This window comes from Xenopus laevis, chromosome 2L (genome assembly GCF_017654675.1).
Source record: "Xenopus laevis strain J_2021 chromosome 2L, Xenopus_laevis_v10.1, whole genome shotgun sequence".
Taxonomy (NCBI): Eukaryota; Metazoa; Chordata; class Amphibia; order Anura; family Pipidae; genus Xenopus; species Xenopus laevis.
The window spans coordinates 30,459,246-30,472,685 of record NC_054373.1 but is presented as its reverse complement, the minus strand read 5'-3'; the positions used below and the strand labels follow the sequence as shown (position 1 = coordinate 30,472,685).

Genomic DNA, 13,440 nt, shown 5'->3' with positions numbered 1-13,440 from the left:
ACCCACTACCACTCCCTGCCTCTATCATCACCACCCACTACCACTCCCTGCCTCTATCATCACCACCCACTACCACTCCCTGCCTCTATCATCACCACCCACTACCACTCCCTGCCTCTATCACCACCACCCACTACCACTCCCTGCCGCTATCACCACCACCCACTACCACTCCCTGCCTCTATCACCACCACCCACTACCACCCTCTGCCTCTGTACCCTCTTCATTTCACTAGTTTCCCCATCCACCTTTTTCACAGCCCCTGTCATGTGAGTTTGGCGTAGATGGACTTTTTATATGAGGCCTACTTTGTTCAAATACATTTTGAAGCATTGACCCTATGCCACTTACCGATTATGCCTCCTTTACAGGGGCAGTCGAACAATTGGCAGAATTAAAAAAAGCCGTCATCCCTTCTTAGAGCAATAAATGTTTGTTTTTTTGGGGGGTTGAGTGGGTGATGCCATTGCCAAGTCACTGCCAAACTCCTACATGCAGTGATCTAGACTGAAACCTGGAAATGTCTTCAAAGCTAATAGCGAGGTGTGACGAGATTCATTGATATAAAGTAAGATATAGGTCAGCGTTGCGTCGTTTTAAAATCGATTTAGAAGATACTACGACCCTACCTGTGTACAGTCTAATTGGAATGCGGAATAGACCCCCGACACTGGCACTGCCTATCGCCAGGTAGACTGCTATGAACAGATGTACTTGTCATGGCCGAGTCTGATGTGCACCTTCTGCTGTTAAGGGGGAAGGTGATGCTCTTGATCGGGGACACGTGAGGACGGCAGAATGACTCCTGGCGGGAGCACAGAACAGAGCAAACAGAAGGTAAGATGTGGATAAAAACACAGGCATAACAACATAAGAAAACCTTTCCTTCCCAATGAAAATACATCCTAGGAACAACACAGTGCTGGAATTGCCATTAAACTGAATAGGCAATGATTAGAAAACTCACGGCTTTGGGTATGATGGTGGAGCCAAACTTATTTAACCCTCTTTAGTTTAGGAAAACAACCACAAAGTTCAATGACGTTATGAAGGATCAGCAAGTAACTGTATTCCATGTCTGCTTGCGCACTTTGCTTTGTGTTACGTGTCTATGTCCAGCTGGTATCTGTACAGTCTCACCTGGTTATCTCTGTTTTCTAGCTCCTAGGGATGAGACATTCTGCATTGTAGTATTAAGAAGCAGTATTTATATATTACCCATTGGATTGCTTATAGGCCCCAACCCCAAACACATCAACTACACTATTTACTTGTTGTTCTCTTTTGTCTTGCCCATGGATTCCTAGCAAATGTTTGTTTTTATTTTTGCAGTTATTCTGCCTATTCCAGTTAGCTGTACTGTGCCTGGCCGGATTTGCTATCGGTTGCCCGGAATTCGTAAACTCACCCAGCGTCGGCAGCTGAACACTCGCCTCTTTTCAGAGATGACCCTCAAAGGAAAAGCCAAACCCAAGAGCCATATTTATCTGTGTAAATTGTATTTTTATATTTTCTGTGAATTCAGATGTTGGCGTAACTGTGAAAGATGCTACAAATCACATACAGTGATGCTGTACCGTGTGCAGCAATAACCCCACGGGAGGACTTGCAGGCAGAGCTTAGTGTCATCATGCGTGTTCTAAACATGTGAGTCATTCCCAGCATCTGACACCAGCTACTGGAACCCCCTGTGTCATTGAACTGAGCCACTTTGTAGCTCATCGTGAAATATTGGCACAGCATATTAAAGGGATACTGTCATGGGAAAAAAATTTTTTTTTAAAATACAAATCAGTTAATAGTGCTGCTCCAGCAGATTTCTGCACTGAAATCCATTTTTCAAAAGAGCAAACAGATTTTTTTATATTTAATTTTGAAATCTGACATTGGACTAGACATATTGTCAGTTTCCCAGCTGCCCCAGTCATGTGACTGTTTTCTGATAAACTTCAGTCACTCTTTGCTGCTGTACTGCAAGTTGGAGTGATAACACTCCCCTTCTCCCCCCACCCCACCCAGCAGCATAACAACAGAACAATGGGAAGGTAACCAGATAACAGCTCCCTAACACAAGATAACAGCTGCCTGGTAGATCTAAGAACAGCACTCAATAGTAAAATCCAGGTCCCACTGCGACACATTCAGTTACATTGAGTAAGAGAAACAATAGATTGTCAGAAAGTGGTTCCATCCTAAAGTGCTGGCTCTTTCTGAAAGCACATGACCAGGCAAAATGACCTGAGATGGCGCCTACTCACCAATATTACAATTAAAAAAATACACTTGCTGGTTCAAGAATTAATTTTATATTGTAGAGTGAAGTATTTGCAGTGTAAACAGTGTAATTTAGAAATAAAAACTACATCATAAAAATCATGACAGAATCCCTTTAAACTCTAATGTTGGGGAAAGGGGATCAGTCATTTTGGGAATGCTATATATTTATTTTAAAACACAGGGTAGAGCCTCCTAGTTATACTATCTAATATGCTACTGGTACCCAGGGTAATAGTATCGCCTACCTTCCTGTGGCTCACATGAGTAATCGGATCTTGGCAAAGTGACATATATATTTTATGTATATTAATTTCTCAGGGGAAATATCTTCTGTTTATATTTCAGTATATGGTAGACTGTAACCTGTTACCAGTTATGGGCCCAAACAACTCGTGCCCCCTGAAATAGCCCAGCAGTATTTATAAAGAGCTGAATTAATATGAATTATACTTACGAGTGTTAAACAAACAGTGTTTATGAATTAATTTGAATTTGCTCATTTGAGGATAGGGCAGTCACCACAATTGGCTAGGTATATTCTTTGGCCACTGTATATGATTTCTGTAGGCTTGGATGTATTATTTTGCTGTGATTATGCTCGTTACCCTAAATGACAGAGATGACGGAGCTGCCTGTAGCTAAAATAGATTTCAGCGAGTCCTTGTTAATAAATGGACACAAGATGGCAGCAAATGCTCTAGAACAGTGTTATAAATGATTCAGGGACTGGTTCAAGAAACTTACTGCTGTTAAACTACAACGGCAGAGGTCTCTGTGAAAAACTGGACCACCCAGAATTTTCCAGTGACAATGACCGAAAGAGAGTGAGAGTGGCCTGGCAGCTACAAGATAAAAATCTGATTTAATTCAGATTTATGTAACCTCTCTTTTACGGTGCAGGACCTTTGAGTTTAGCAAACTGGTGTTTATATTGGCATATTATCCGTATTGTATTTCTGTACTGTTCTAGTTTATGTATAAGAAATCTATATATTTATTAAAGTTTGCACCTGAGAGCCACTTCCAGTTATTGGGTTTGTCAGTATTAGATATATCAGTTTGAATTGTTTGTCTATTTTTTTTTTTTTGTAAAGCCAGAATGTATCTGAGAGTTCTACATGTTTGATATCAATAAATTCTACAGGGAAAGAAACCTGCAATGTTTGAAAACCTGACACCTGTGGTTGCTGTCGTCCTTTTCCGTGTTTTCTTACAGTGAGTTTTGATGGCAAATTTGTTTTTTATACGCTGGTCTTTATTATAGTTTTAGGTACAAGAGCATGTGTAGCATGTCACATGGCCATAAGTCCTGGTCAGGGGAGCTCCCATTTATCAAATCAAATCACACTTATTGTCATCGCTTCTGCATACATAAGAAAGTATACATAATGAGACGAAATTGCATAAGTACTTTTTCCTGCTCCCAACCATATGATACATATTATACACATTCACAAACCAGCATATACAAAAAGACATACTTCAGTGTACACTTGGAGCAAAAAAGTAAGTGATATACAAAAGAAAGAACAAAGAAAGGTTCCACTCCTTCTATTTATTTGTTCAATCACAACCGTGTCTAAAATCTTCTGCCAACCCCACTATAAGGTGCGATTAACTGTGCCTAATTATACCTCAATTTAAACCTGTGGGTTTTTTTTCTTCTATATATCTCCGTTCACATTGTTATCTATTACTATCTGTAAATTGTGCTATAAAGTGCATATCTATTTTCTCCTTTTCACAACCAATTAATTAAAGTGCATATATTGTGCAAATATTGTGCATAACCTCTAATTGTGCAAAACAAACAAACAAACCCATCCATAATCATCCCCAATTTACCTTCTACTTCCATGTACAGCTCATTTATCTTAACCGTAAAGGACAGGACCCAACAGTCTAAAACCAAGCTAAAAAGAGCAAATACTCACTTAAAAATAAAACTATTATAAAACCTGGTTGAACGTGCATGGATTCTACAATACTTCTTTCAGATGGCAACAAGTCAAAAGACTTATAAAAAGTGTGTGAAGGATCCTCCACTATACTGGATACCTTACGTAAACATCTCTTGTTAAGAATCTCTTGGATTGAAGGCAAAAACTCTCCAGTAATCTCACCTGCCATTTTCACAATTTTTTCCAGCTTCTTACAGTCACTAACACTACAATTGCCATGCCGCACCGTGATAGAATTTGACAATACACTCTCAATAACACCTCTATAAAAGGACACAAGTACAGATCTAGGGAGATTTACTTTCCTCAGCCTTCGTAAAAAAGCCACTGTTATGCTTTTCCAACCAGAACAGTGGAATTAAGGCTCCATGTGAGGTCATTTGAAATATGAACCCCAAGAAACTTTCGCTACAGTGGAGCCATTTATATAAAGAACCTTATGATCTGTTTGCACTTTCCTAAAGTCGATTATTTTTAATAAGGTTAGAATAACTATTGACCACAAACATTTAATGAAATAGCCATTTTAAAAAATGTTTTAAAAATGACTTCCTTTTTCTCTGTAATAATAAAACAGTACCTTGTACAGATATGGGATCCGTTATCCGGAAATCCATTATCCAGAAAGTTTAGAATTACAGAAAGGCCTTCTCCCATTGACTCCATTTTATCCAAAATTTTTAAAAATGATTTCCTTTTTCTCTGTAATAATAAAACAGTAGCTTATACTTGATCTCAACTGGGATATAATTAATCTTTATTGGAAGCAAAACCAGCCGATTGGGTTTATTTAATGTTTACATGATTTTCTAGTAGACTTAAGGTATGAAGATCCAAATTACGGAAAGATCTGTTATCCAGAAAGCCCCAGGTCCCGAGCATTCTGGATAACAGATCCTATACCTGTACTTGATCCCAACTAAGATATAACTATTCCTTATTGGAGGCAAAACCAGCCTATTGGTTTATTTAATGTTTACATGATTTTCTAGTAGACTTAAGATATACAACATATACACTGTTTGTATTCATTCTTTAGTGCATGTAAAAGCCAAGTTAGCCATATAGTATGCAATCTCCTTCACTTTCCAAAATCCCTATGCAGCGCCGGATTCGCTGGGCGGGCGCCCCTAGGCCGTGCGCTCCGCATGGTCCTAGCGCCTGCCGGTACTACCACACGCTGGCACAAAAGCGCGAGCGGTTGAGTGCCGAAGCACTGGGGAGCACAGGCGGCTGGGCGGCATGCCGCCCCCAAAAATGTGCCGCCCTAGGCCCGGTCCTATGTGGCCGCGCCATAAATCCGGGCCTCTCCATATGCCATACTCTGATGCACTGAATGCCACAAAGGAATTGGCTGAATCTGAATCCTAATTTTTGTATGCAAATTAGTGAAATCCCAACGTAATAAATTACATTTTCGTAGTCACATGATCTCATATGTTTTTAAGGGTTCAGTTTGCTAAACCCCTTAGATTTGCCCAAACCCTGACAAAAATGGCTCCAATTAACCCAATCCCTGGTCTAAATCCTGGATTTGGTGCATCCCTACAAAATTCTTATTCTTCGGAAACAACTAGTCCAGCATAGGAAAGGTTGAATCCTTCAGAATTCTATTGTTTATTTTATAACAAGTATTGTACAAGACTCCCTAAGGAGACTTTTAATAAACTTATATTTTACTGTATGGGAACAAAATCCCTTTTTATTAATGCCAGTAAATTTGCAATGGCCGTTATCGGTCCCAGCTGCCATACTATTTTAGGTAATATTTAGTCCAGCCCTCTTCCGCTGTCTCTGCCTGGAAACCAGAAGCACTTTGTATATGTTTCATTATTTTAGGATCCAGTAGGCAGGTCTGGTGTATACTGTGTCGTTCTATTCAGTTTTACTGCCTGGGGCTCAACTTTATTCTACTGAGCTGGACCATAATCACCAAAGCATCCTGACACTGTTCATCTCTTTATATTATATTTCTTTAGCCTATTATAGTTCTGTTATGTATTCTAGAATAGTCTTTCCCTATTCTACTATTGAGATTGTATCCCTCAGGCAATACAGCGCAATTCTGTAAATACAGTTTGTAAAAAAAAAAAAGGAAAAATAAAATGTTAAAACAAAAATGTTCAATACAAAAGGTCAGTATACTAAAATGAATATAAAAAATGTATACTTGGCTGTCTTGTTGTTTTTTTTTTATGTACAATGTTAAAATGTATAAATATGAAAATAATTAGGCATAGCCTTTACTTTTTGGTTAAGCGGCTCAAATTTAGTTTGTTTCTCCAAGAATGGAACAGAATAGTATAACTCATTTCAATTGAGTTTCAATTGACCTCGAATTAACTTACAACTGGCATGGTTTCTGGTATGTTTGTTGTAAAAAAAAATCAATAAAAAAGCTTGAACCTTAAATAGGAACTTCCGCGAAAATGAAAATTTAATATAATATACCTGATCTAGAAGAAATTTGTAGAAAGATTATAAGGAATTAAAATTAGCAAAGTCCACCTTAAATCTTTAGCTTTTGCTGATGATTTGTTATTAATAGTACAAAATGCTAATGAATCATTGCCAGACGTCTTCAATCTACTTCAGGATTTTGGTAAAGTCTCGGGGTATAGAATAAACTCACGTAAAACTGAAATTATGAATATTAACCCTTCAATATCAAACCCCCTTCTAAGAAGCTTGAATCTTAAGTCTCCTAAACTGCAGCTTAAATACTTATTATACTCAAAAATCTTTATTCACTTAACTTTGTTCCGGCTATAAATAAAACAGTAGTATTTTGCCACAAATGGATGAATACTCCCTTGAACCTTAAAAGTAAGGTCGCTCTTTTCAAGATGTTGATTTTTCCTAAATTAATTCATCCCTTAACCAAATTACAGATTCTGATTAAACATTCGGATATCAAGTCTCTGGATAAAGCATTAAATTCTTTTATTTGGGGTGGAAAGAAATCCAAAATTGCCTTAACTAAATTGCAAGCTCCTTTTTTTCTTCATTGGTGGGTGGGCAGGTTAGGCTGAGCTGAATCTGGGGGAATACACGGACAGGCAACCTAACGGATATTATAGCAGCAAAACGGTAAAAAAAAATAAAATAATGCTTTCCTAAAATGCTGACTCGAGTATAAGCTGAGGTAGACTTTTTCAGCACATTTTTGGTGCTGAAAAACTCGGCTTATACTCGAGTATATACGGTAATATGAAAATATCTGACCACTGCTTATATATGATCATTAAAAGTGCATTACTCTCAGTTTCTAATAAAAAGTTTTTTGCTATTCAAAAACATTGGGTTGCGAAGGAGACAGCTGATTTAGGTGACAACCTAGAATTTTTAAAAATGAATTATTTAGCGAGCAAATTTTGGAATCCCGACTTTGTCCAAAAACATCCCCTTTCAGAAACGGCTTTGAAATGGTCAAACTAACTTTCATGTGACATCACCAGTACTCAATTAATTGCATCTATAATTTAACAAATGCTACTCATCAGAGGACTGGAGAGTTCAACACTTTAAACTAATCCATCTAGGATATGGGAAGCTTTATAGTTCCTATAAAGGCTTAGGTCAATTATCATTCTATCCCAAATGTAAGCAGGAAAATGTGAACCTTTTTCATTTCTTTTGGAGCTGTCCTCACATTTCTCTAGTCTGGCAAAAATTAAGAGATTATATCATTTTAAAGTTGAAAATCAACCTAGCGTTATCTCCAGTCTATGCCCTTTTACACATTGGCCCTCCCACCTTTACTTTGATTAAACATTGTAATTCTAACCCCAAGCTGATTTCTAACTTAATTCTACGCTTTATGGCGGCTACTAAGAAGACCATATTTCAGTTCTGGATTTTGGAGTCTCCCCCCTCCACAAAAGAAATCTTAACACAATAAAAACCAACTATGTTGGCAAGAGGCCATTAAAATTAAATCAGAGGAACCACACTTCAAACTCAGGTTTACTGATATTTGGTCTCTTTATTTTGATCAAATAGACTCTAAACATAAATCTAAAATTTTAACTAACTCAATTTTAGGGGTATTAGAAAAGTGTCATCACAAAACTTTCTTGAATTGTAAATCCACCATGCGAGATTTAATGTTAAGTGGTTTTGGTTATATAATATTTTTCCTGGTGTTTATGTTTTTCCTGGCTCATTTGCCTTATGCCTAATAGTTTTCATATTCAATTGTTGTATATTCTTGTACTGTAAACTGCATGGTATATGATCATATCATCATTTTAGATATACTTTGTTAAAAAGTAAATCTTTCATGCTTTGGAAAACCCAATAAAAATGTTGAATTGCTAAATTTGTAGAAAGGTTATATTAAGGGGCTGATTTTTTTTAAAGGGGAACTATTGTAAAAATGAAAATTTTATATAAGCTTCATCATACTGAAATAATTTCTAAATCCAATCAATTAAAAATTCTGCATTGTTTCTGAAATAATCAAGTTTATATTCACTATCCCTCTCTCAGCATCTGTTTCTCTTGATTCTGTCTTCATGCAGGAGTTGGGTGTCAGATGAATGATCCAATATATCTCATGGGGGGGGCTTCCTTTCCTAGCAGATGTATTAGAGCTCACTCAAATAACTGATTCCAGTACAAACAAAATCTAACAAAATAACTGCCTTTTGCACAATTCTGTATGTAGAGAGACATGATGTCTGTTGATTTTAATAGATTGAGCTCTAATACATCTTCTAGGCAAAAGGAGCCCCCTATAAGATATATTGGATCATTCATCTGACAGATGCTGAGAAAGGAATAGTGAACATAAACTTGATCATTTCAGAAACGGTACAGAATTTTTAATTGATTGTATTTAGAAAGTTTCTTATTTCAGTGTGTTGAAGCTTATATAAAATTTTTATTTTTACAAACAGTTCCCCTTAAATAAATCAGCCCCTTAATAAAACCTTTCTACAAATTTCTTCTAGATCAGGTCCTATGAACTAGACAATGTTAGTGCTGGTGTTTGTGAAGATAACAACATTTACAGTATAAACACACTTTTTAAAACACCATCTCAAAAAAGGCAATCTTTAAAATGTGCAATAATATTTTTTTTTGTTCTATTGACAACCGTTGTCCTTTTAACTGCTAAATGCATAATTGGCTTGTATATGTGTGTGTATGTGGATTAGACCCTCTGAATGCTCTCAGGTAGTCACACGGCTACTTTAATGATGAATGTCTTTTGTTCATCAGATCAGGGAATTATTTGGCCCTACAGTTCAAGCTCTGCTAATACTTCTGTCCTATGATTATATAGAAATATATAGGGGCAAATTCACTAAGATTCGTAGTTGCGCCAGGCGTAACTTCGCCGCACTTCGCCACACTTCGCCAGGCGTAGTTTCGCCAGCGCTCCGCAAATTCACTAAAATCCGAAGTTGCGCTCAGGGGCCCTACACATGTGCCCACTGTATAGTTGAGTTGCCATGAGTTAGGAAATGTAGGGGGGGAAGGAGGGGAGCCCCAAAATTTTTTTCGATCTTTTTCAGCCTATCACCCATAATATAGAAAAAACGCCAGCGTTTTTTGGGACTTAGAAAAAATTTGAACTTTTTTTGAAGCAATCCCTATCTACTCTATTGCGCTTCGCCTGGTCTGAGGTGGCGAAGGAAGTCTAGCGTAAAAGGTAGCGTTAAGTACAATGCGCGCATTAGTGAATTTGCGTAGTTACGTCCGTTGCGAAAATTCGCCAGGCGTAAGGGTGTGAAGTAACACTAGCGAATTTACGCCAGCGTTCGTTAGTGAATTTTTGAAGTAACGAAAATGACCAACGCTAGCGAATTGATGCTAGCGTTAGGCGCTTCGGCGCTTAGTGAATTTGCCACATAGTGAGAATGTGCACTGACAGCAGTGATAACAATGCATTCCTATAAGGTGGTGAATCTGAAATGTTATGAGCATACCATTAGCATGTGTGCAGGTAGAGCGCCTTAGAGAGGGTGCAGCACCCATGTAATGTATGGTAAATGTGAATTCCAACGTCGTCATGCAGTTAGTGAAAGGGCTCTTGTTCTGAATGATGTTTATAACAGGCATTCCTGAGCCAAGTTTGAGGCATGTCCAGATACAGCAGGTTAAAAAATCTATAAATAGGTCAAGAATGATTTTTCTCAAGGGAGAATCGTTTTGCCGATATTGCATGACTTAGTGAGAAGCAATTATTGGGATTTCTGTTAGACAGAGGCATCGTGGGCAGACGTAGGAGTCATTGTTACAGCAGAGCCTGTATATCTGATGGGCGAAGAATTGCATAAACCGTATCCTTACACATGGGTGCACCTTTTATCTTCTTGTTGTCATGAACTACATCTTACAGTATCTCCCAGACAACCTTTGGCTTGTCTATATATTGACAAATATCATATCTAACCCTTGTTACATAGTTCATTACTTCCTTTGTGCTTTCCCAAAAAGGGCACCTGTGATGCAGGTTTTATGCTGATGACACATGGGACACTTTTCAGCCAACCTGCTGCTTCCTATTGACTCAAACAGTGTCGGACTGGGGTGCCTGGGGCCCACCAGGAAACCTCATCTCAAGGGCCCGCACCCCCCCGAGTACAAAATAGCAACCACAAATAAATATCAAAATTAACATTTTATTTAAAAAAAAAAAAAAAAAAAAGACTGGAATGGCAGTAACAATATTAAATTATTCATCAAAAATACAAGAGCATAATAGAATCCCTTTAAGTAAGTGCACAAACAATATGAACAAGTAAACCTTTTATAACACTTTGTTCATAAATAAATTATAGCAAACCAAACTAAAAAAGCACAAAAACATTATCTTGCATTATTTTCCCAGATTGAAAAGTGCACGGAACAATCCTGCTTAAATAAGAAGTTTGTGCAAGAGTGTAGAAGACTGGGCAAAGTTATTAATTATGTCATCATACAATAAACTCAACTCAAATGGGGGTCATAAACCCCAGCATCCAAAAAACTATTGTAATTGTTTATTTTTATTACTTATCTTTATTCAGGCCCTCTCCTATTCATATTCCAATCTCTTATTTAAATCATTGTATGGTTGCTATGGTAGTTTGGTTCCTAGCAACCAGATATGTGCTGAAATTCCAAACTGCAGAGTTTAACAAGAAGTTAAAAAACAGAATCACGTAAAAAAAAAATGAAGACCAATTGCAACCTGTCTCAGAACATCATTGCGACATCATACTAGTTAATCAACAACCACTTTAAGTATATCAGCCATTACAACATCACCTGGTAGGGAATTCCACAGCTTCACTGTTTTTTGGCTAAAAACTTTCAACACATGTTGAGTTATATGTTAGACAAGGCTGCTGTAATAATTTCTTGGCTGCTTATCTCCACGCTAGCAACAGAGTGGACACTGAAACTTTTTTTTTTTTTTTAAGATTTTTTAAAAAAAAAAAAAAAAAAAAAAAAGAAAGAAGTGTTTGTTGTAATCGAGACAAGGCAGTTAGGCAGGCTGGGGAGGACATTGCGTCAGATGTTACTTATTTTGATGGCACTGAATACCTTAGGTACATTATCCTCAACTGTTTAATTTTATGTTACACCTTTAGTTTAATTTGGTCCCGATGTGCCCCGTTATTGTATTTATTTGCAGCTTATTGGATTTGCAGAATACTGGGTGTACTGGGAAGTTCAGACAGGGACCTGCAGCCAATGCTTCAGTAGCACAATCAGGAGAATAGTCGGTGCTGTATGTTCTGTATTCTTGAATCCTACACTTGATAATGGAGTGTTGTGAATGAGCAGTTCATTTGCTAAAAGCCACATTGCATCATGGAAATCTTGATCTTTTAAAGGGAAACTGACGTTCCTTTGACATTATGTCTCCAGTGTGCGTCTTTCTCTAATATAGACTCAGATTAGCCAGGAAGTAGGAATGAGATAACATTAATTGGGTGCTAAAAGGGAAAGTGATTTACGTCATTGGGAAGCTGGGATGGAGTATTGAATGACAGGCTGAGAACAAGATAATCTGTGGAATAACTGCATGCCTTCTAATTTTGTAACTTTGCCTTTATATAGTGAATACCAATGTTATAGCAGATCTTAAATGGTGCTAAGGTAATGCAATATAGGTAGATGTTCAGGTAACCCATAGCAGCCAATCAGGAGGTAGCAATTTAGAGGCCACTAGTCACAAAACCTCATGCAATGTTTTTGCCTTTCATTATTGTATCCCCTAAGACTAAGAATCTTTTATTATTGTAAAATAATATTATTTTGTCTCTGGATTCTCTCCAGAGAGGGTAGGTATTCAGCATGGGATAATGGGAAACACGGTTAGATCCGGGCTGTTGTTTTAGAACAGAATCCATCCCTCTATTTGTCTGAACTTACTATCAGACTGGTAAGATTAGCCAATCTCCCCTTATACCACATCCAGGCATGCATGGTTAGATCCGACGGCTCATTTATGGTCTCAAAATTGAGCACACATTGACACCATTCATTACATTTCATTACTTGCATCTCTACATGTTGGTTGCACTTGTGAGTACTTGGGAAAGGGCCAATGCACCAGCCTCCTCTGATAAATAGTGTACAAGGGTATGATGCTAAGGAACCCTGAAATTACCACCGTCTTGGACATGGTTTTGAGAGAGAGGGACAAAACAATGCCAATGTTCCCCCCATTCAAAGTATAATGGAAACACTACAATAGTGCCTTGACTTGCTTAGTGACCAGGCCGTGAATGCTCCCAAATGCCACGCACTTTATATACCATGGACAATCATGGCATCATCATCACATTGTCATTCTCAGTGAATTAACTTTTTACTTGGGTTTTCTAGGTAGAATCTCTTTGGCCTCTGTAATCTTCCACTGCTACTAACATCATGAAAGGCCCAGACCTACCAGAGTGCTAATGTTCATCGTCGTGTCACAGAGAAAATCATGTGCTGTCATTGATAACATATTTTTTAAATTCATAGTGAAGACAGATTGAGAAAGATTAACGTATTGTATTATTCCTGTGGCAGGGACAAACGGCATCATTGCCAAAGTGATTTGCAGGTTTGCTATAGAGTGACGTGGCATTATGCTTGTCGTGGATGAAAAGTGCATAAACACAGGCTGTGGGGGTGAAACTCTCTAATGATACATAGAGGATTTTGATTCTGATCTTCTCAGTGAGAACTTATCAAAGCCCCTTTCTGTACCAG

The 13,440-nt window shown here is 37.8% G+C and overlaps 1 protein-coding gene across 5 annotated transcripts in view; it reads left to right on the top strand.

Annotated features, from left to right (window-relative positions):
* The window catches only part of specc1.L (sperm antigen with calponin homology and coiled-coil domains 1 L homeolog), a 223,348-nt gene that overhangs the window by 139,782 nt on the left and 70,126 nt on the right, over positions 1-13,440 (top strand). The window contains exons 9-10 of one of the 5 annotated variants that reach the window (XM_041581667.1): positions 756-838; positions 1,334-1,819. The exons of 3 other annotated variants lie outside the window; for them this stretch is intronic. In XM_041581667.1, the coding sequence (XP_041437601.1) occupies positions 756-789 (34 nt within the window). In that variant the 3' untranslated portion in view covers positions 790-838; positions 1,334-1,819. Of the gene's footprint in view, positions 1-755; positions 839-1,333; positions 1,820-13,440 lie in introns of those variants that run through there. One more of the 5 variants, XM_041581668.1, reaches the window with a different exon arrangement.